The 23640-nt window shown below is 40.8% G+C and overlaps 1 protein-coding gene across 2 annotated transcripts in view; it reads left to right on the forward strand.

The window, feature by feature from the left end:
* Window positions 1–23640, forward strand: part of IPCEF1 (interaction protein for cytohesin exchange factors 1) — a 186483-nt gene that overhangs the window by 100833 nt on the left and 62010 nt on the right. For both annotated transcript variants that reach the window (XM_012929879.2, XM_058663308.1), the window contains 2 exons: window positions 13150–13189; window positions 13796–13965. In XM_012929879.2, coding sequence (XP_012785333.2) covers window positions 13150–13189; window positions 13796–13965 — 210 coding nt within the window. The remainder of the gene's footprint in view (window positions 1–13149; window positions 13190–13795; window positions 13966–23640) is intronic.

Below are 23640 nucleotides of genomic sequence, written 5' to 3' on the forward strand. Positions count from 1 at the left end.
ACTTCATATCCCTTCCTTCTATTTCATAAAGCAGTGAAAAAAGCATTTCATGCTGAAGTAACCAAACTTTTTCCTAGAATTTTCTAGCATATAAAATTAATTAGGTTGCTTTTTTATTTTCGCAACACCAGTGTCATTCAGTTTAGGGTTGAGTCAAGTGTAATCTGAGAGTCAAGAAGTGCAACTGAGTCACAAGCAACATTATTGTGACCTTTCGAATGGAAGGGGATATACAGCCATGGGGGGCTGTATGGTGTGCATCTTTTGGCAAATCTAAGACATCGTGATGGATGCATAAGACAAAATTTTTGGACTAGAGCTAAAAGCAGAATCAGAAGTAATGTGAGCCAAGAATACAGTAGTCTTCCTGCCAAACTGAAGGTGGGCAATGATTTTCTGAAACAAATTAGAAAATGCATATCAAGGAAGGTTGTGGAGGAACTAATGGGGAACTTGCTTGACAGCCAGACAGTTCATCAATTCTCTGCCTGCTTGCTGCCAGTTTATATTCCAGGAATAGGGAAGGAAATGAAAGCATTTTGAATCTGATGCTAATACTAATGGAAATGAGTCATACAATGGGAAAAAGCCTGGGAGATGGTGCTTCAGAAAGCTGAGTAGGAAAGTGAAGAGTATAGTCAGTTAAGTGCTGTGGAGACATTCAGAGTCTAAAACTTGGAGGAAAGACTGGTGTGATCCTTTGCACATCCATGGCTGGGAGTTTCAGATAGCAGAGTCATAGCAATTGCAATAATGATAAATAAAAGGAACAAGTAAGAGAGTAAAGGTGCCATAGTAGGGATTTTTATTAAGAGTAGATGTAGGAACATACGTGGAGGATGTTAATGGGAACCATGGCCAAGTGTAAAAGCAGATGGAAATCACAGATCTACAAAAATAAGATGACTAAAGTTCACAGGAATCAAAGTTCATGAAAATTTATGAAAAGAAACACGCATGTGCCTGTGATTGTGCATGTGTGTGTGTGTGTGTGTGTGTGTGTGTGAGAGAGAGAGAGAGAGAGAGAGAGAGAGAGAGAGAGAGAGAGAGAGAGAGAGATCAGCACGGAGGAACAAAGAAGAATGCAATGAGAGGAAGCAAATACAATGCTGAATTCTTTGAGTGATTCACATTTTCCACAGAAAGGAGCTCACCTAACTGGAGTAAGGGCAGTTTACATGATTAACAGAGAATGAAATCCACAGTTCACTTCAATACTTTCAATGAACAGCTTGATTCACTCATTGAAACAGTATTTATCCATTACTCATTCTGTGTCTATTATGTATCCTGCGATGTATAGACTGCACTACACAGGAGACACTGTATGGGATAGGAACTGGAGATCAAACTGATTTTAAGATCTCCAATTCTGAAGGAAGAAACAGAAAGCGAAAATCCCAGGCATGGGAAGCAGGGACACAGACATGATCATCTATTGACTGACGGAGCATCTGTGCTATGTGCCAATCCAGAGCTGTTACCCCGTTGCAATAGCTCAGTTCCCTGTAACCTGCTCTCCTCATCCCTGGGGCTGCAGGAAGCTCTGTTCTCACCGTGGCGACTCTGCTGGTTTTGGATGGTTGAGATTCAGGAGCTCCTACACCCAACCAGCTGTATTCCTTGTGTACTCTCAGTAGAGTTTGGGCAGTATGGCTTCACATCTCTTAAGAATTTCTTTCAGCTGCTTTTCAGTGGTTGCCTTATTTTAATCTTTCCATTCAGGAAATTGCTTTAATTTTCTGCTGTCATTTGTTCTCTGATGAAATGTAGCACAGCAGATCTAATTTCATGCCTTGTAGTAAGTTTCCATGGGTTTGGCACATCTGACCCAGTCAAATCCCGAATTACACCTTGTTTCCACTAAATTAGCGTTGATTTGTCTGTCTGTGCTGCACACTGTGCTTTGGCCTGGGATAAGAAGGTAAGCTCACCATGTCATGGGAAAGGAGATATCTTGAAAGCATTTCCCTTGGGTTTAGCCCAATAGATGTCATTGCAGTTGATACAGGAATGGTGCTAATCAAACAGCTCGAACTTTTAAAAAATAAGCACATGCAATTTATTTTGTTTACAGTAGAACAGTGTTGCTTTTTGTTGAGTTGTTTATTGTTTGGTAGTATTCCACCCAGCAGCTTCCATCAGGCCATGACTTCCCATTGACCTTCAGAACAAATGCACAATTACTGGACTCTGCAAGATGTGACTTTGCTACTCTTTTAGCGGTCATCTGCTTCCTTCTGAGGCTGATGCTCACTGTATCAGATGCTGTAAGACGCAGAGCTTTGCCTCCTCAAGGTTTGATTTCATCCATCTGTGGACTGCCCCCCTGTGACTTCAGAGTTCTGTACAACGTTAATAGCGCCTTTGAGTTTCTGCTGGGCACTTGTGCAGATCTTGCCACTCCTCTTTGATTTGTTCACTTTCTAGGTTTGATTGGAAGCTGTGTGAGAGCGTATTTACCATCGAATCTCTTTTCCGTAGTTAATAGACTGTGACCTGAAAGACAGAATTAATGTAACCCCTTTCAAGACCTGGTCATAGCTTGTTGGGAAATCTTCAACAAAGGTATTAGATTTGGAACAATACTTAATCTCCAAGGATCCATTTTCTTATGACAAAGTATGATGTTCCAAATCACTTTGCTTAGTTTGTCTTTATGGTTAGTTTTACAATAAAATGAATAAGTGAATACATAAACAATAATGGCAAATACAAATCTTTCAGGCCCAATGATAAATTTTTCGGATGTTAGAGACATTTTAGTAATTATGTGTTTTGGTATAGAAAGGAAAACGACCTTCATTGAGGCTGATAAGACTCCAAAGAATTATATTTAAATAATTGTTTTACCCAAAGCTCCTAAGTTCCTTTGCTTTTAGGAATGGTTATAGCGGTCAAGAAATGTCAGAATTCTTTGCGATCAAAACATCGTCACAAGGCTTGAGGAGGAATTCCTTGAACTATAATTCCTTCATTAAATCCAGCCAGAAGAGAAAATGTCAAGTGAGCAGTTTGTTCATGCACCTTGGTTTTGGCACCTGTGCTAGCCTCCATGCTGGAGAGGAGAGGGTGAGTGAGTGGGAATGACCGGCGGCTTTGGGCCCTGGTTCATTGCTGATGTGTGGGCACCCACCAGTGAGATGATCTAACAGCAAATGGGAACTTCCTGTGCTGGCCTCACAAGGAAGGTCGGCATTCATTACTCACAAAAGAGCCATGGCCTGGTCTTTCTGTGACTGGGGACAGTGGACAGCCTAGAACCCACATCTACCCACTGGAAACCAATTCTACCCCTCCCTCCATCTCTGTGTTCTCAGTGTGAACCTTAGTCATGTGACATTTAAGGACAAAGCCAGGAATTCATTTGTCACATTTCCAATCAACGGAAAGAAGCTGATATGTTGGCAGTTGTTTTTAGGCTTTGTGAACATCACACTATGCTGAATTAACTGTGCTAAAACCTTTGTGTGCAAGTGCGACATCCAGGTCAAGCTCAGCACATGTGATTAACACATCTGCCATCATGAGAACTCTCAGTGGGAAGCGGTGAGAGCCCTCTGGAGGAATAGGGTCTGCAGAGGGCTGGGAGGACTCCTTAGCCACTACCACAGATTCCTGTCCTTCTGGCATCCCTGTCCCATGCCTTCTCTACTTCCTGGATGTAGATCTCAATATTGAGAGGGTGATGTTGAAAGATGATGCTGCAGAAAGGTATTGCGGGCCTTAAGGAAACTGTTTTTTAGCTAAGACTGGAGATTTGTTTAGCAAAAGTTCATTGTACCTTTCAGGAAATATGAAGAGTCAGTTCTCCATGGAATTCATATTTAGGGTCAGTTCTTCCCAGGGGGTTTTCTCTACACCGTTCAGAATTAGAAAGATATTTGTACAATTTTAGGTTGCTTGCCTTTGCTGCTGCTATTTACTAAGGAGAGACAGTTTGTAGTGACGAATAATCAGTCAGCAGTTTTCTAGATGTTTCTCTAAATCTACATGTTGGAACATGTACCTAGGAAGGCATCATAGAGAATAGAAGATATGATCTTTCAATTAAAATTTTTGAGTGCTCGTTGTATGTCCGTTATGGGGCTTGGCACTAAGTTTTAAGGGTGCAACAGATTCACGAACAACAGTTCTATTTTCAGGATTTGGTCAGTCCCGTGCATTTTCATAGGTGAAGTGCAATTGTCTAACAATGTGCTGCATAGGTTGTTGCTGGGTTTGAATTGTAGATGGGGATATCTGGAAATGGTCACTGTGTAGGAGAGCCAATGAAAATCTAAGGAAGCGATTGTGGGGCTGCCAAGGAAGGAGAGATTTGAGGAACATTGGGAAGTAACCTGGTGACTGGATAAATGTGTGGGTTGAGGAAAGGGTTGAACTGAGATTAGTCATAGGTTCTGGGTTGAACCAGTGGGTGGGTAGTGTTGCTACAATGTAGGTATCATAAAGAAAAATACTCAGAGAAGTTGTAATATCATTTTCTAAAGCATCAGCAAAGCACTGTCGGATTATGGGAGGCAAAAGAAGCGAAGTGACATAAGGCTGAACAAAAGATCTGGCAGTCTGCTTTGGCAGTCTGCTTGCCTCGGTCCTGGCCTCAGCTTTGCTATAATTGTGCATGGTCTGTGGGTCAACCACACCAAGCAGAAGTTCCTCATCTGCAAAAAGGAGAGTAAAATTAGTACCCACCACAAAGACCTTTGGGAAGCACCATCAATCAATTATTACAGTGACTACAAGTCAGTGGCAAGGGGGTGAATTGGAGAATATTACAAGAGCTAAGTGTCAGGGAAGACTTCATGGTGGAGGTGTCATTTGGCCTAGATGAGGAGTCATTAACCAAAAGAATGGGGGAAGCTGAGCAAACAATGTACCTAAAAGTATGGAGGTGTTAAACTTGCTAATACTCTCAGGTACTAAGAGAAGACATAGTTTTTTGGCAGTATATTGGCAGCCATGGAGAGGGACTAGCTTGTTGTTTGGATTGTGAAGTTAAGGTAAACTATTAAAGTGAAATAACATTTCCATTCAAGGATAGTTACATGAGTCCACAGCTGGACACTGCTCATCTTCTTCAAACATATTGCAAAGATACACATAGAGAACTACTGAAAATCAAAAAGCTTAAAACACTGGTAACTCTGTGGATTAGAAATGGTAAGGCAGTAAACATGACTGAAACCATGGGCCAGACAGCACCTGCTTTATAAGCAGAAAGTAGTTTTTTTTTCCTGCTGCAGGTTAAATTTAGGGGTAGAAAAGTGCTCCACAGAGCATTGGAAGAGCTAAGTTCACTCCTGGATGAACATGGTAAATCGGGGGCTCCCCCATGTGAGGAAGAGGCCAAAGCTAAAAACCGAAAATGGTGTTAAACCACTGTCTGAGGTTACACACCTAGGCAACTGGAGGCCTGGAGAGGAAGGAGATACAGGCTCACAATCGCTACTCAATTTCTGCAAACCCTCTCCCACAATTTATACACTACCCCTCTCCACAGTGAGATTGTCTTAGAGAGTGGAGGCTTTAGCATGTAATCAGATCATGATTACGATAAATCCTTAGTGAATGGGATTTGTTCTCTTCCAAGAAGAGACAGAGAAATGATTTTCTTCTTGGTCTTGTGAGGACACAATGAGAAATGGCCATCTAGCAACAGGAAGAGAGCCTCCCGCAGGTATCAGATCTCACAGCACTGTGGCACAAACGAAAAACTGTAAGTGGGTTTTGAAAATAGTTAGAAATAATAGTTAAGAAATGCGTTTCTTGAAATAGAATGACCGAGAGAGCATAAATAGTGGATACTTAAAAAAAGAGTAAGTTAGAATTAGCTTCACAAGTTTACATAAGATATGAATAGCAATAGAGAGATAAAAAGATTTAAAAATTAAGGTGAAGGAGCTGAAACACATCTTCAATGGCAAAAGAATAAAATGAGGAAAATGAAAATTAAAAGTCCTAATATTTGAAGATCTCTATTGTTAATTTTTCAGACTTCAATAAGAGATTCAGGGGCCATAGAAGACCTGTGGTACCAGCATGCCATGTGGGCACTGATTTGAGTCTCAGTTGTTCTACTTCTGATCCAGCTCTCTGCTTATGACCTGGGAAAGCAGCAGAGGAAGGCCAAAGCCCTGGGACCCTGCACCCATGTGGGAGACCTGGAAGAAGCTCCGGACTCCTAGCTTTGAATCAGCTCAGCTCCAGAAATTGTAGCCATTTAGGGAGTGAGTAAGCAGATGGAAGACTTCTTTGTCTCTCCTTCTCTCTGCCTTTCAAATAAAAATAAATAATTAAAAAAATAATAACATCAACAACAAAAATTAAATAAAGATATACAATAAAAAGATTTGGAAACCAAAATTAGTATCACTGATAAAGATTTTTGTGGAATGTTTATGAAGTTTTGACTATTTGGTAAGTCAGTAATAAATGCTTAAAAATTTAAGAAATTGATGTTATAAAAGTCTTATTTTTGAAACAAAATTGATTTAGAAAACATGAAAAGAAAGCTATAAATACTTAAACATTTAATTAGAAATCAAAAAATTGGTTGAGAAGGAAAAAAATCAGGGTGATACAAGGGGAGTTCAGGGTGAACTTTATAGCTCTTTGATGTTTTAGTAAAAACAAGGACTAGAAATCAATGAGGCAGACATGATTTCTAAGAATCAGAAAAGGGGTAACAGTTTAAAGAAGTAAGAATAAATCAAGAGCAGAAATTAACAAAAGAAAAGTAAAAATGTAAAAGGAAGTATTGGGAAATTCTGAAATTTTTGAGGCAAGACGTTAAAATAAATTCCCAATTGCAGGCAAGTGAAAATTGTGTGTATTTCAGGAGGGACTATAAATAGGACACTCTGGGAGCAGTTTTGGAATATCAAATATTTGCAGACATGCATATCCTATTACCATGTAGCTTCACTCTCAAAAATACTGAGCCCCAGAGAAAGACTTGATCATATACAGAGTGAAAGTTATCCAGTGGATTGCAAAAGGCAATGTGGTAGTCCTAGTATAAAATGGTAGGGGATTTCAAATGCATATCAATATGAATGGACACATAATTTGCATTTTTATTCACTGTATTACCATAAAGTGTTGGAATGAATTGGACTTACACGTATCAGTATAAAAAAATCCTAAAAAATGATGTAAGAAATAATTGTGTCTGTTAATGTTATTGCATGTAGCAATGCTGAAATATTCATTATGGCCACTGAAAGAACATAGGAATGGTGGCCATTCCCTTCAGGCTGGGTTTACCTGGGAGGATCCGAGAAGAGATGAGAAAAATGTGTGCACTGAGACTCAGTCATGTTCATGTCTTATTCCTTTAAAAATAATTGCAAAAAGAAAACAAGAAAGAGGAAATAGACGTACACGCAATGAGTCAGGCTATGGTTACAGCTGAGGCTTTTGATGCTGTGCTGCTGAACTTCTTCTCAAGTGTGTTTTGATATCTTGCTGAAATAGAGATGTGAAGCCCAGAGCTTGGGGTTTGGGACAGCATGTGGCAAGCTCCATCCTTCAGTGTCATGTCCTTCCACAGCTCTCCCACCTCTTCCCACTCTGACTCTCCCGAGTCTCCGGCTGTATCTACTTCATGGATTCCCATTTGTCTCCAAACCCTCAGCAGTTTGTCTCCCAGTCCCACCTAACAATGTATGACACTGTCGAACTGGCTCAGCATGGCTCAACCACCGACCTGACCCACACATAGTAACTTGGCCTGGTCTGGGCCGCTCCCGGTCTTGATCCTTGTGTATCCTGATAGAAGAGTTCCCCAAGTTCCTCTCTCAGGTCAGCTCCCAGTGGCAGATCTTGTGCACACTGGTCAGTCCTTGGCCCAGCTGGCCTTGCCTAACTGGCCGACATCTATTCTGGCTCTTATCGTTGGGTGCTACATCCCAGCCATACCTGGTCAATGCCCAGACACAGCTCTTTCATACTTCAGTAGGTGCTGAGACCTAGTCCAGGCTATCCTGTACTCATCTTGCTCTCATAAACACCAGTGGACGCTACAGTCTAGCCCAATTTGGCATACCCCAGACCCAGTCCACACCCATGCTGATGTATAATGCAGTCATGTACAGTTCAGTCCAGCACCTCGTTTTGGCTTTCATGCTCACCAGTGGGAATCACAACCCAGCTGGAGGATCACCTCAGCTCCCTGATCAGGCCTGCTCCAACACAGATCTTGCATGTATTAGTGCCTTGCTCTGACCCAGCCTGGCATAGCCCATCTCCTGTCTCGGTCTTGCCATTGAAAACTACAGTCTTTCCTGTCCTGCCCCACCCGCAGTCCCAACCCTCACTGATGGGTGCTGTAGCTTAGGCGTACACTTCACCTGGCTCCTGCATATGCTCAGAACTGGCCCAACCCTGCCCCGTCTGTCCCCACCCCCAAAAGTCATGCCTCACCTGTAACATACCCCCTCAGCAATTCTCCCTCTCATACATCCCCATACTGCCTTCCCTGTGCGACTCACAGTCCCTAGAACACATGGTTCCCCAGCTCAGTCTTCCCAAGCCCAGTCTTCCAGTGGGGTGGCGTGCTGGCCTGGAGCTCTGCCTGCCCACCGTTGACTCAAGCTCCTGTCATGGGTACTTGGCAGTCTACACCTTTTGTCCACCCTCAATCCGAGCAACTCACAGTTCCTCAAGTCTGGTCCACCAACACAACATGTCAGCATGCTAACCTATGCAAGCCCCTACCTCAGGCCCCCAGTGCAGAAGCCCAGTGATTTCTGCTGGCAGAACTTGTGCTTCTTTTCAAACTGTGTGCTCTGCTTATATTGCCAAGTCAGTTATTCAGTTGTTGGATTATCCTTGGCACTTTGTATTCCTTAATTTTCTCCATTCTGTTTTCAGCTTCCTGCTGCTCACCTCCCCGTTTCTCCCTTCCCTTGCACTGTGCCTTCAGCTTCTTATCTTCATCCTCTTTTTTCCTCCACTTCCCATTCCATCTTCCTTTTTTCTTTCTAATTCATCTCTAGATACAAAGGACCATGGCATCTAGTTTCCCTCTAAAACCAGCTTTTATGTCACCACCCCACTTCTTTGAAGTGCCTATTGCATTGTACCTTTTAATTTTGTGATGTCGAGAAAAATACCCAACTTCTTTTGCTTTAATTTTTCCCTCTGTGAAATGGAGGTGCTGCTTTCCCAGGCATGTGAGCAGGAAACTGGATCAGAAATGGAGCAGCCAGGCTCAAACCAGCACTCACATGGGATTCTAACATAATAGGCAAAGGCTTAACCCACTGAACCACAATGCTGGCCACTATACAGATAAGCTTTACACATTTTAAAAGATTTATTTATTATTTTTACTGGAAAGGCAAATTCTACAGAGAGAAGTAGAGACAGAGGAAGATCTCCTGCCCACTGATTTACTCCGCAAGTGACTGCAATGGCTGGAACTGAGCTGTTCTGTAGCCAGGAGCCAGGAGCTTCTTCTGGGTCTTTCACATCAGTGCAAGGTCCTGAGGCTTTGAACCATCCTCTACTGCTTTCCCAGGCCACAAGCAGAGAGCTGGATGGCAAGTGGAGCAGCTGGGACACGAACTGGTTCCTACCTATATGAGATCCTGGCTATTGCAAGGCGAGGATTTAGTCACTGTGCCATCACACAGGGCCCTACCTACACATGCTTCTTAGCTGTCTTTGTTTTATTACTGTATATTTTATTGCTATTATCCCTATTACCTGCCTACATTATTTACCACTAGAGATATTCATGTCATATTAATTTATTAAATAATATTTAAGGTAATTAATATGAAGAGATTATGTAAGCCTTTCATGTAGTTTTCATAGGTAACATTTCCCTGAGTACAGATTTTATACTTCCCTTTACAAAGTTGTTTTCCAGGAAGGGGAAGGATGTTTGTGGAAAGGTCAGGTACCTGTGGAGAAGCTTCCTGAAAGCACTTGGTGCTGTGCTGGGTTGGCTGGGCTCCAAAGTAGTCAACCATTGCTGGGGATTTGCTGTTCCAGTATTGGTAGTTTGCAAATGTTGGTGATGGGAGAATTTGCACTCTAGAAATCTGCAAATATGGCAAATGAGGGCTCCTGCAAGAACAGAGCACTCTAGCACGTCACTGCAGAAGTTTGGCTAGTGGACAGGATGACTAAGAAGTTCAATGTACCAGCCACCTGCCTCGCTGTCAGTTTCAACGTGAAGTGACTTTCAATATTTCATGGAAAATGGAATTGAACTGTAAATTTAGTGGAAATGTTTACAATCTATGCAGAGTTTTATTCAAAACAAGTATTTTTCTTGAATTTTTTTGATTCACCGTTGGACAACATAGAGTGGATTGTATCTGCAAGATTTAACAACTAGTCTATAGTATTAAACATTAACATAATATTCAGGATCAAAGATGTCCCTTTGTGATTTTCTATGTGTTTTTTAGTAGTTAGTGGCCAAGTGAAGTTTTTCAGCCCAACTTAAGGAACTAAGAGTATCTCTCTTCAATAAAAAAATATGTATTTTCAACTTTCTCCCAAAGTTTAGAAACAATTTAGAACAATTTTAGGTTTTTAGAATAATTCCAGTTTTAATGAAAACATTCAAACTTGAAGAAAATACTGTAAGAAAACATGAGCTCTGAATATTTTAATCTTACTAATTTATGATTCTTCTTTGAAAAATAGTCTACAAAATGCCCAGCTGGTTGCTCTTCTTTTTTTTTTTTTTTCACTTACCTAGTGAGAAAAAACCACATTCAGATCTTTTGAAACTGAGTTCACCAGTTCCACTTCCTGTTGTGAAGGGTAGAATGTGTCTCTTACTCTGAAGTTTTCAAAGACTGTTTTCATTCTCTTGTATAAACCAGTGTGGGTTTCACATTCACCTCTATCGAATGAAACCAAAACTCCTTGTAATTTTATATTTCTATCATATTCAGTGGATTCCTGGCCAAAAAGGCACTTTGGAAGCCAATACTTTTCCTTTAGCAGGACAGAGCCTAGTTGACTCGACAGCCAAGTTCTTCCTTAATGCAGCTGGTAATGGCCCTGGCTTGGGGTTACACCCCCTGTGTTTGAGGTAGTACCATAATCATGCTTTGGGTTGCTCCTTCTTGTCCTAATAAAGGTTTAAGAATCCAGCCAAGATCACGCAGCCATCTTGGGCAACACCGAGGCAGCACCCACATTGACTTGGGGCTGCCCAAGAGTGGATGGAGGAGCTGGGATCCCCCCAGAGGTGGAGGAGGCTCATGGGTATCCCTCCAGGAACCATGGAATGAGCATCCTCTCCTCACCCTGTGGGTCCTCAGCTGCCCCCTGAGCTTTCTTCTGCCTCGGCTGAACTCTTGTCATTTCACATTGCTCATCTGACATGGAGAGCTCTCACAGTGACTGCCTAACTTCTGTTTTTCTTCTCAGTCCCCTGGGTTCTTAATATGTCTGCGGGTTTTCTGATGACTCAAGCTCCCCAGAGTTTGTAGTCTGATATCCCTCCGAATTCACACATCCTCTGCTTTGCCTGCGGACCTGGCTCACAGCTAAGTTTTCTCTGTCCAAATGAAATACGCATTTGGGCAAAATGGTTTTTTAATAAGTACTAATTAGATTTGCTGCTGTAATTGACATATCACAAAGGATACTAGCCAGTCATTTGGGAGCATGGTAGGAAGTTTAGTCAAGGAAGGGCACTGTGGCTGGGTTCCTTCCTTGATAACATGCTTTCACTTGAGCAACATGTTGTGACTGTCCACCTTTGAGTAAGTCTCGGACAGGTCTTACCTTTGCTATGTCCTGTTTTATTCACAGGTGGTTAATTTTCCTAGGGATAATGTTTTTATATGTACAATAATTTTTGTATGTATAATAACTACGTGAACAGTATTGTTTTGTTTTCTGACATATAAGTTTGGAATTATTACAAATATTTTGATTTTACAGGCAATAAATTGGGTTTAGAAAGTGACTTTTCTCTGGGTAACACAGCTGGTCATTGTCACAGCTGTGAATTAATTCTAGGCCTCTGGATTTTAAAACCTTATTCTGTATTTACTATACACATATCACATACTATCCTAAAACACACAATAAAACACACAATAACTGTTACAGAAACAGTTTGAAATGTAGAATATCATCACCCAGATGCATTTCAACTAACATTAAAAATGTCATGTGATAATACAATAAGGGTTAAAACAGCTTTCTAGCTATTTACTTAAGAAGAAACTCTACTCGATATAATGTAAGATTTAAACTGAAGAAAACTCAGTTAAGATATTAAGAAAGAAAAATCGAAAACTCCTTTAACCTAAAGTTCTCTTTATTTGAACACACATGCAGACAGAGACACAAGAGAACCATTTGAGAGCACTTTTTTTTTTTTGTTTTCCAGTCTGATTTTACATGAGTTTGATGAAGTATAATGAAAAAAAAAATGTGCATTTCATGTATGTTGTCATTTGCCTGATTTGAACATTTGCAGCACTCATGTAGAATATTTATTGGTCAAGAATTTATCTTCCATTCAACATTCGAGAAATACTTACAGACTGAATAAGACCTTTAAATCTGGCTGTAAATGAGACTTTCTTGGTAAGGAGGTTTTAGTGGGGACTGAGATCCGAGCAAGAGAAATCAGAAAATTTTCGGAGCGGGCTGGTGTTCAGTACATGTGGTTTTAAAGCAGCAGGACCTTGAGCTTATTAGTCGAGAAGTCAACCTAATATAGTTTGAGATTGTGGCAATTATCTTCCAGCTGCATTTAAATCATCATTGTTACTTAGAAATTGCATGAAAAGAAGCAGGGTATTTTTCTTTTCGCAGAGATATAACAGGGGATATGTTTTATGACTTCTAAAAACTTGAGTGAATGCTGTACCATCATAACTGAACTACTGGTGTGAGCGCTGTGGGTGGAAACAGGAAACCTTAGTGATGAATGCTGTTACCTTGTTTTAGGGTTCAGCTCCATGTATACTGATTCTATTTAGCACATTTTGTGCCTCCCCTAGTAACACTCCTTTGGCTCTGCTTGGAGAGTTTTTTTTTTTTTTTTTTTTAAGATTCCAGCCTGCTCTTAAACACTGCCGCCTCCTCCCTCCTTCTCTCTTTACAAATGTTACAACACAATCAGAAATTTCCTCTTTTCTTTCCTTCCTGCATTTTCAGCAGGTTCCCTTGCGTCAGAAGCCGAGGAAGAAAACTCAAGGTAATTAGAGCTCTTTTGTTTCTTTATCCCGTTTCTGTGTACTTGAGTGTGGCTGCTTTCTGGGGGATCGGATGGATTTTTGTCTCTGAACGCTGGCATCAGGAGGCGGACGACAGATTTAATTTTCAGTTATTTTTGGATTGATTTTAAGAAATGACGGCATGCTGCTCATTTGCCTTGGTCCCTAGTGGTGTGTCCATAGAACCTGGGAACACTGGCATTGAGTGGGCAAGTAGCTGTGTGTTTAGGTGAGCATTAACCCTTCAATGTCTATTGCATAACTGCTGCTATTGTCTTGGAAAAGCGATCTGTGGCTGCAATGAGGTGCCTATCAGCCTCATAATTTTGTTTTTGTTTTTACTTACTCTTGGGGAATAATCTCAGATGAACACTTACAATAGCCGTCCCAGTGTTTCTTTGGTTGTAACGCATGCCTTCTAGGCTTCAGATGAATTCTACATGATTTTTTTTTTTTTTGCATTTACTTTGCATAGACCTTGGTGAAAACTTTAACCCCGAGGAGCAACTAAATCATAAAAAGTTATCTTTGTGTCACAGGGACCAGAGTAACACTTTTTTTTCTCCCTCTTCATGGATTTGCTGCAGGGTTTTTCACGATGAGTCGGAGGAGGATATCATGCAGAGATCTGGGCCATGCTGACTGCCAGGGGTGGCTCTACAAGAAAAAGGAAAAGGGAACTTTCTTAAGCAATAAATGGAAAAAGTTCTGGGTGGTGCTCAAGGGGACATCCCTGTACTGGTACAGCAACCAAATGGTGAGTCCTCATTCTCACTCCTGCTGTCAGCCTCGTGGGCAAAGGTACAGGAAAGACCAGCCGTCACGTGGTCCCTACAGGAGAGTGAATTTTGATTTCTGGACTTTGAAACAGAGAAAAGAATATACTAGAGAAACTGATTCAGTAGATATGCAGCGGCTGACTGTTGTCAGAGAAAATCATCCCACTGGGAGAAGTGTGTATGAGTGTGAGGGTAAGATTGTATGTGTGTGAGACTGTGTGAGTGTGTGTGAGCATGCGTGTGTGTGTATGAGAGTGTGAATGTGTGAGTATGTGAGAGTGAGTGTGAATGTGTGAGTATGTGAGAGTGAGTGTGAGTGTGAATGTGTGAGTATGTGAGAGTGAGTGTGAGTGTGAATGTGTGAGTATGTGAGAGTGAGTGTGAGTGTGAATGTGTGAGTATGTGAGAGTGAGTGTGAGTGTGTGTATCCAAATGTCTACCCTGAAAGCTGCAGGAAGCTTTCAGGTTATACAGATATGAGTATTTCAAGAGGGGTTCTAGTTGCTTCAGGCTTTTGCTGGAAACCACTTAATGTGAACTGTTAGTCTATTAAAGTGGGACCCAGCTTCAGGAATTATTAAGGGTTGAGACTAACTGAAGTTGGAGAAGCTCTTTCCGTTTCTTGTCCTTTGCTGTCTCCTTCTTGGTCACTGTGAGCGTTGATACAGAGTCACCCTCCTGGATCCTGTTTTGTGTTACTGACTGCTGTCCCCTGTTACATGGTGGCATTGGAGAGCATGATGAAGATGTTGCCTGACTATCCTGGAACAGGCAGTATACTATTGTGGTTTGCTATGTAGGTTAATTTGCCTTTGAAAAAGGCTGGAAATAAGGTTGGAAATGAGAAGATTTGCTGATCTTGAGTGGCGGAAAACATTCTGAAAGTGATGGTATCATTGAGTATTGAAAAAATGTATACTTTCCAAGTAGGAGTTCTCTCCAGTTCCAGTGGGCTGGATTGCTAAACTCAAGGCAGCCTGAATCTCTTTGTGGTGTGGTAAAGATGACTAATGAATATCCTTTATTTAATTAGGGAAAAACAGCTGGGAATCTCTCATCCTAGAAAAATTATTTCATTCTTTATGACACCATTTTTTATATGATATGTGCCTGCCCTCCACTTAGGCAACAGAGCTGTAGAACTTTATAAATATGAAGTAAATGCCTCGTATTATTTGTGACAAAAGGTTTCAGTTGATAAACGTATGTTCCTTGGTCACTAATAAAAAGTAATATGATATATACTTGCCTCTAGATATCTTTGAAGATCTGGTTAAACTGAACCCAAATCCATGTCAAGTGTCCTGAAATAAGTACCCTTTCTTGCTTCTCTGTTTACAGTTCAATAATTTATTGGTTCAGTTTTCAGCCCCAGGCAAATCCAGTTACATTGTTGTGTTGGCTGAAATACATTTCTTCAAGCATTTGATGAGTTTGACAACTTCATTGGTCATGTAACCTTGCAGAGTGTGGAGCTGTTCATCACCCCGTTTCTCTTGTCTTTCTTCTCTTCATCTTGTGTAGCACAGAATAGTTGGATCAAAATTAAGGCAATTTGGCACAGGGCATCTTCTGGGCTTGAATTCTATTGTAAAAGAATTCCCCTCCTCCCCATGTATAGCTGCTTTCTAAAGGAAGAATTAAGTTTAATATCAGTGTCTCCCTGTTTCCAATTATTGCAGGCCCCTGGAGTTGAGGAGTTGCAACACATGATAATCATTTCCAGCTTTTAGAAAACGAGGGGGCTTACTTTTAGCAGCCCCTGGAGAGTTCCCAGAGGCTGTTGGATTGGGTGCCGATGGAGCATGGCGCCTCTGCTGGGAATAATAAGGCGCAGCTACCACTGGGCCTTGCTTTTCTCAATCAAGTCATTCCACAAATAGGTTCCGCATGTTGTCCCCAGTCTTCCCAGAATCCACATCCCTCTGAAGGCTGTATGCTTGCAGATTTGGTTCATTGGTCTCCGTCAGCTCATTTGGTGTTTACGTCGTATAGAGGAGATGGGAGTTACCTGTAAGTGCTAGGCATTTCACTATTTTTTGTGTTATGGACCATATGCCTCTCCAGAGAGCAGCATTGTTGACAAGCACAGAAATCAGTTTTCAGATTGCAGACATGTTCTTGCATATGCTGGATTGTTAGCAATGAATGGAGAAGAAGCTTGGTGCTGTGTGCCCTGGCAGGTACAGAATTAAAGTACCAGTCTAACAGAGAGGCCCTCTCAGAGAGTTCTCTCTGTCACATGGATATGCACATGTACAAACACAGGTGCATAATTACCTTGACATCTTTCCTTTGTGGGGAAAGTCTTCAATGAAGTTAATTATCAGTCATATTCCTGCTATCCCTGTAACTAATACCTGGAAAATAAGGACCAAACCACACTGTAAGTTCACAACATTTATTTACTTTTGGCTCCTTGAATTCGTATCCAGAAAAGCTGATCCTAAGGCAGAGTCTTAATGGGTAGGCTTTTGTTCTGCCTTTCATATTCTTTGCTTGTGGAAATAGCAAGCTTCATCATCGGCACCTTTGAAGGGAGCGTGGTGCGGAGAGCTCAGAGTCAGCAGCACTGCACTCCAAGTCACCGCTTAGCAGACATTAGCCAGGTGCCACGGTGTGCTGGAGACGCCCCTCCTCTGTGCTGCTTTCACTCCTGGACAGAATTCTAAGAAGCATGAACGTTGGGAAAATTGAGACTCAGAGACTTTGTGCAAATTTCCTCAACATGCACAAGTTGTAAGTGGAAGAAAACATTTTCACAGTCAGATCCCTTTGAGTGCAAACCTATGGTTACTGCAACCTGCCAACTGATTCCATCGGGGGACCAGGGTAAATGACACAGTGAAGACCCTCCTATTTTCTACCTTCAATAGGGCTCTGAAAAAGCAACTGTGGAGATGATTGCCAGGCTAATTCTCCAGGGAAATGATAGCGCAGCTCCAGTAGATCCATTTGCTGATCGCGGGCACTGCCTCAGGAGCCCCAGCATCCTCTCCTCTCTCCTGAGTTAGCTGTTGTTATCTCTGCTTGGTATGCCTCCTTCTTGCACCACATGCTGTGTCCCCGAGACTCCCCGAAGGAAGGGCAGGGCCAGAGACTTATGTGCTATTTTTCACACCACATTTTCTGTGCTTAGAATGCAACTGAGCACAGAAGATTGCACGCCAAGTTTTACAAAGCCATGTGTAATTTTAACAGACCTCCAAATCCAGGCTGTTTTACAATCTGGTTTTAAAATCTCCCACCTCTCTCTCTCTCTCTTTCTCTCTCTCTTTTCTTTTTGCCCTTGAGATCAAGTTCAGTTTCATTTCCTGGCCATGGGTGTCCCCTTAGCCATTACCTGTTTTACTTACCACACATTTGCCACCCCAATCTGAGTGTCACTGTTGCAGAGTGTTTTAAATCATTACCACATGGGCTGGCTTTCCCTCTGCCTTGTGTAAGCTCTTAATCTGCTCAGAAACTGTTTTTGTCTCCATGTCGCGAAGGCTTTTCCCACCCGCTTCCATCAGACCCATTCCTCCTGAGTCAATTTTTAGTTTAAATAGCTTTTCTTCTGGGCAGACTTGACCTGAACTTGGCCAACTCTGTTTGCTCCCTGAGCAGGCTTTCACTTTCCTGTTATTGTACTTGACCTCTTTTCTGAACCCTTGGTCAGACTTGGTGTATTCCATAGCTGGTAATGGTTTCTGCAGGGCAAAACCACCGATGAATGGCCAGCACCTTAGAGTCTGGCATTCAGCAGGCACTCCAGTAAAACAGTTGATTTCATATATAAAATGAGATTGGGAATCACCAACAATTACCTTATCCATGAAAATTTTGAGAAGTAGGTTTGATAAAGGATTGATTTTTATAGGAAATAATGTTTCAGTAAAGGAATTCCTATTTCATTCGCAAAAACAGATACAAAAAAGTGTGGCATTTGAAGTTTGCTAAAATAGTCCCATGATCCCATGTATTCCTGTACTGCTATTGTTACTTTTCCAATGCTTGATAAGCAGCTTGAGAAATGGAGGATTAGGGGTGGACATTCCAACCTGGGAACTAACGTGGCAGGGAACCAAACATGTCAATGAGCTGTGTGCCATGAACACCCACTATGTTAGGCACTATATTCCAGCAAGACAGACTTAAATCAGTTTTCAAGAGAGTTTCCTGGAGTATAGGGGATTTAAATAACTTGTTCCAAGTTTTATAAGGAAGAATTGGTAGCACTGAGGTTACAAGTAAGGTCCTTTAATCATATAGCTGGATTGTAGTAAGAATGTGGGTTTGCATCAAGAAACAGTATGGAGCTGCTGAATGTTCTTGAGCTGGAATGTGATGCAACCGGATTGGCATGTGGATAGTATTAGCCCAGCAGCAACAAAGGAGATGTACTGGAGGATGACAGAACATTGAGCTAGTGATGAAATACAGGATCAGAACATTAACAGTGGCACTTTGAGCAATAAGATGCTCCCAAGAAAGGGCTCCGAGGCAGGAAACAAATATTTGCGGTGATAGAAAGAACAATTTCTTGCTTAAGAGCTTGGGGAGATTGGGAAAATGATGTGATTGTGGAGAAAGGAGAATTTGTAACAAAAGTTGGAAAATTTCATCTTGAGTCATTATCATTTGGTTTGCATGCTTATATATGGCTATGTATACTGCTTCTTAATATGAAATGAATAGAAATTGTCTTTAAAAATAATGTAACATTTTGTGTCTCTACAATTCAAAAGAGTCCCCTTGATCTACTACCCAACTCTGTATTTCATAAAAGCTTTAGATAAGCTGATGATGTTTATAGGTTAATATCTGCTTTAACACATGTTACACAGACTTCTCCATGTTTTGAAAATCTAGGCTGTGCAAATGGGGTTGTTTTTCCCTTGCTCATCTGAATGGTTTCACATGACTGCGGATTAACTGTGTCTGTATCACATGTTTTCTATATTCCTCTGCATTTACACTTCATATGGATTCTGTGGTATTTTAGATTTGGAAGGCTTTTTTTGGACTAGGTCTTGTGAAAATTTCTATAGCAAAGATGTAATCAATTTTAGATGAAGAAAAAATTTATCCTCTTAGCATGTTATTCAAAAGTTAAAATTTGTCTGCTCATGGAATGACCATATTGAAATTTTTATGAAATGTAGAGAACTTTTAGGCTTAAGAAAAGTAAAGAATATATGCATCCTGCCTGGGAAAGAGGCATTGCATTTTCTGTACCTTTTCATCGGTGGTCACCAGCTGGCATAACTATTGGAAAAATATAGGAGTGAATTTACCAAAGTTTAGAAAACACTTACTTTAAATTTTCCTTTATTCATCACAATATTTAGGTAAGGACTTATTTATAGCTTGTCCTAATTCAAATTGTGTCCCTGGACACAACCACAACACAGTAACTTCCCAATTACTGAGGAGACACCAGTAGGATCGACATCATTTAGTTATACAAATAAGGCAATAAAAGCCTTACAAGGAATGCACAAGGTTCTATTAACATGAGAATTGTGGGCATCTGATTTATTTGAACTCAATATTTACAGTCCCAGCCAACAGCCTAAACGCTTAGTTTTCTTTGTAGATCCTGTAACACATCTTTAAGACCGTGGTTCTCTTGCTATTGCTTTTCACTCAAGTCATATGTACACAGAGTAGCTTGGCTTTTTTTTAGATTTATTTACTTATTTTGAAAGGCAGAGAGGAAGGGAGGGAGAGAGAGGGGGAGAGAGAGACACAGAGAAACTTTTTTTATCTATTGGTTTACTCCCCAAATAGCTGCAAAGTCCAGAGTTGGGCCGGGACACATGGATGGCAGAGGCCCAAATGCTGTTTTCTGTCTTCTGCTACTTTCCCTGGTGCATTATCAAGGATCTAGGACATGGATGGAAGAGCTGGGACTCAAGCCAGAGTCCATATGGGATGCTTGCCCAAAGGGTAAGCTATTACTAACTTTTGCTTGCTAACTCCCATAGAATGTATAAATAGTTACTCAGGTTGTCTATGTTGCCTTCCTTTCGAGTCTCTGGGACCTTTTTGGAATTAATTGTGAAACCCCAGGTGCACAATGTTTCGCTTTGTGAGGAAGCACCTGTTTCGCTTATCTTGCCGCCAAGATGTTGAGGTGTACTTGGTCGTTGCTGATTCGGAAAAGCACATCAATGTTAGTTACCCAGGATGAGTTGTATTAGGAGGAAGTTCTGTAACCCCAGCACAGAAGAATGCGCATTCAGGGTGGCAGCCTGGCTCCCCTTTCTCTCCTATGCACTAAAAAATACTTTTGTTGAATTTTCCACAGCTTCTATTTACCTCTAAACCATGTACATTTATCTTGCATTCACTTGTTTCTTCCCCCAAATTAACATCCAGGGTTAGGCTAGACTGAAACTAAGACCTTAAGAATTCCATCCTGTTCTTCCAGATGAGTGGTAATGACCCATTTACTTGATATTGCTGTTTCCCAGGCTCTTTTTGAAGGGAGCTGGATCAGAAATGATCAGAAATGATCCAGCTGGGACTGCAACTGGCATTCCAATTTGGAATTTGGGTGTCTCAAGCAGAGGTATAAGCCACTGTACTGCAATATGCATCCCTAAAAGTCTTTTTAAAAGTATTTACTTTCATTTATTGTGAAAGGCAGACACACAGAGAAAAACAGAAAGAGGAAGATCTTTCATGTGCTGGTTTCCTTCCTCAAATGACTCCAGCAAGCGCTCGCACAGCTTGGCTGGGACACAACTACAGGTGCCTTCACCTGCTCCTCCAAGATTGCCTCTCAGTGGAAAGGTAGTCGCAAGTGGAGCTGGAATATGAGCCCAGGCATTCAGCATTGGAGGTGCTCATTCCAAGTAGCCTGCTCCTAAAAAGCCAAATGTCGGCTCTAACTTTATCTTTTATTATTATTTAGTTTCCATTGCTTTTGAATAAACTTGTTTTTTAAAATGAAGAGAACATATTATGTATTTTACAAAAACATTTTCTATAGTGAGTGCATATTGCTATATAATCTTTTAAAGGTTTAAATTTTCAAGAGGCAAAAAGATTATATAGCAATATGCACTTAATTGTACCATTATGGGTGTGACCATGGTAAGTATTTTCAGGTACAGGCTTCTAACCAGTTCTGTCCGTTAGTTAGAAATAAAATGACACTATTTTAAAAACACGTGTTTTTAAACAAGAAGGCAGGAAAGTAGATTTTGTGCATATGGTGTAAAGGGACAAATGATATCTAGAATCTGTTCCTGTGCTTCCGTATGGAGTGTCTGCCTCTGTGTCCTTTACCTAACCTTTTACCTACGCATCTGTATGCATAAACATGAACTAAAAACAGTCTAGAGTTACTTTAACAAGACCAATAGTAGCTGAAAGTGAAATAAAAGAGCAAAAGACTGCATACAAATAAAAATAATTACATGGATGCTTTAGAAGCGCTCTGCTTGAATAGTTGTGATTTTAGAAGCAGGTGGATTGTGCTAAGGAGCTTCAGACACCAGGAAGGGTTTCTTTGGCCAGCTATAGCCTGCGCTAGCTGGATAGGCTGAGTACACCTACTGACTCTGTAAAGAGTGATTAGCATTCACAAGACACAAGTGGGACTAGACGGCAGCGGGTTTCTGTCAATCCTAGTCTGCAGGAAGAGTTTTACTAATGCATGAGTTAGTGGAGAGGCTGGGCAGACATTTCCCAAGCAATAGGATGAGACGCTATTTACAGTATAAGCTGCATTTTTCATTTTTAATGACATTTGAAGATTTTTTTAGACTTTTCTTTTATCTCCTGTTTATTATCGCTCCTGAGTAAGTTTTTGAAGGGCCAGGATCACCTGCTCCTATAGGCAGGCTGGCTAGCAGATGGAACTGCATCCTACTGCTATGTCTGATCTTTCACAGGGTATGTCTCAAGAACATTGCAGGCGGAAGCTGTGGCTTACTATTTTTTTAAGGAGTGAAAATTGAGGAGAGAAGTGTTTGAAGCAATGTCTTCTAAAATGACACAGGAAATGACATGTTGTCGTGAATGTATTCCTAGGTTCAGACTCAAGCAGATTCCATCCTGGTGCTGCAGTCACTTGACCCTCTATGGCATCTGTTTCCTTTTCTGTGTTAAACAATATAGATGGATGGCTCTTATCTGGTGCTCATTCACTGTACATCGCTGTCTGCTCCTTCCTGCTTGGGCTCTTAGAGAACTTACTATGGCAAATACATTTTCATTCTGTACTGATGAATAATAATCTCAGAATAGTAGCTTAAAATTTTCAAAATTTGTGATGCAATACACTCCATAAAGTCTACCATGTTAATTATTTATGGGGTGCAGCTGAGTGGCATGGAGGGAATTTGCCAGCCTGTGCAACTGTCTGTACTATACTAGGTTAATTTCAGCTTGGAAAGCAGAGACTCTGGACCTGTAAATAATAACTGCCCTGACTCTTCCCCTACTGCCTGGCAACAACTGTTCTATTTTCTGTCTCCATGAATTTATTTCAGTTTCCTTATATTAATGGAACATGAACGATTTGTTTTTTCGCATCTTGTTTATTTCAGTTAATATAACATCTTCAAAGCCTTGTAACAGGAGACAAAGTTTCCTTGCTATATAAGGCTAAGCAATATTCCGTTGTCTGTATATACAACATTTGGTTATCTGTATCAGTCAAGATGCTTTGGTTGTTCCACTGTGATCGAGAATGAAATCACTATGAACCTAGCCATACACATGTCTCTCTGAGATGTTGCTTTCAATTCTTTTGAGTATATACCCAGAGTTAGAATTCTGGATCATGCAGTATATCTCCTTCTAATGTTTACAGAAACGACCACAATGGCTTCCATAGCTTTGGGCGCTGGGATTACAACTTCTCCGTGTTCTCTCAGCATGTGTTTTCTGCTTTGTTTTCCTGACAGTAGCCATGCTGGGTGTGAGGTGTGCTGGGGTTTTGGTTTGGGGTTTCCCAATGACAAGTGGCCTTGAGTGTCTTTCATGTGTGCTTATTGGTCATTTGTATATCTTTGGAGAAATGTCTCTTTCTTCAATTATGAATTATATTTTTTTGCTTTTTATCGAGTGGTGTCTAGAGAGCATTCATAAAATCCAGAAAAACAAGTTGAGAGGATTAGAAATTTCCGATGTATTTGAAGCTTTAATATACATCATGTGAAGGATAGACTAGCTATTATAATGACTAATGGTGATTTCTTAAAGATAGTCTTACTTTTGGTTACTCCTACACCTGCAATATTGAAAAGAATGCATAATATTTGAATGTTTTTAGGTGATGTTTGTTTGTTCTTCCTCTGTTGTTCTAACTGGGGAGTTGATTCATTCCATTGAACATATCAGCAATAGTGAAGTTTAGCCAAATTTCTTTCAATTACCTTAAGGTTTTTCCTTTCTATTGACTGCATTCTCTTTATATATATATATATATATATATATATATATATATATATATATATGTACACAATTACCTATATAATTAAATTATATATATGATTAAATTAAAATATATATATATGTAATTTGAAAGGCATAGAGACAAGAACACATACATACAGACAAACAGACACACATTTTCTGTTTGCTGATTCACAGGCTGAAGTCAGGGGCCTGGAATCCAACCCGGGTCTCCCACTTGGATGAAAGTGCTTGAG

This window comes from Ochotona princeps, chromosome 1, assembly GCF_030435755.1.
Source record: "Ochotona princeps isolate mOchPri1 chromosome 1, mOchPri1.hap1, whole genome shotgun sequence".
Taxonomy (NCBI): domain Eukaryota; kingdom Metazoa; phylum Chordata; class Mammalia; order Lagomorpha; family Ochotonidae; genus Ochotona; species Ochotona princeps.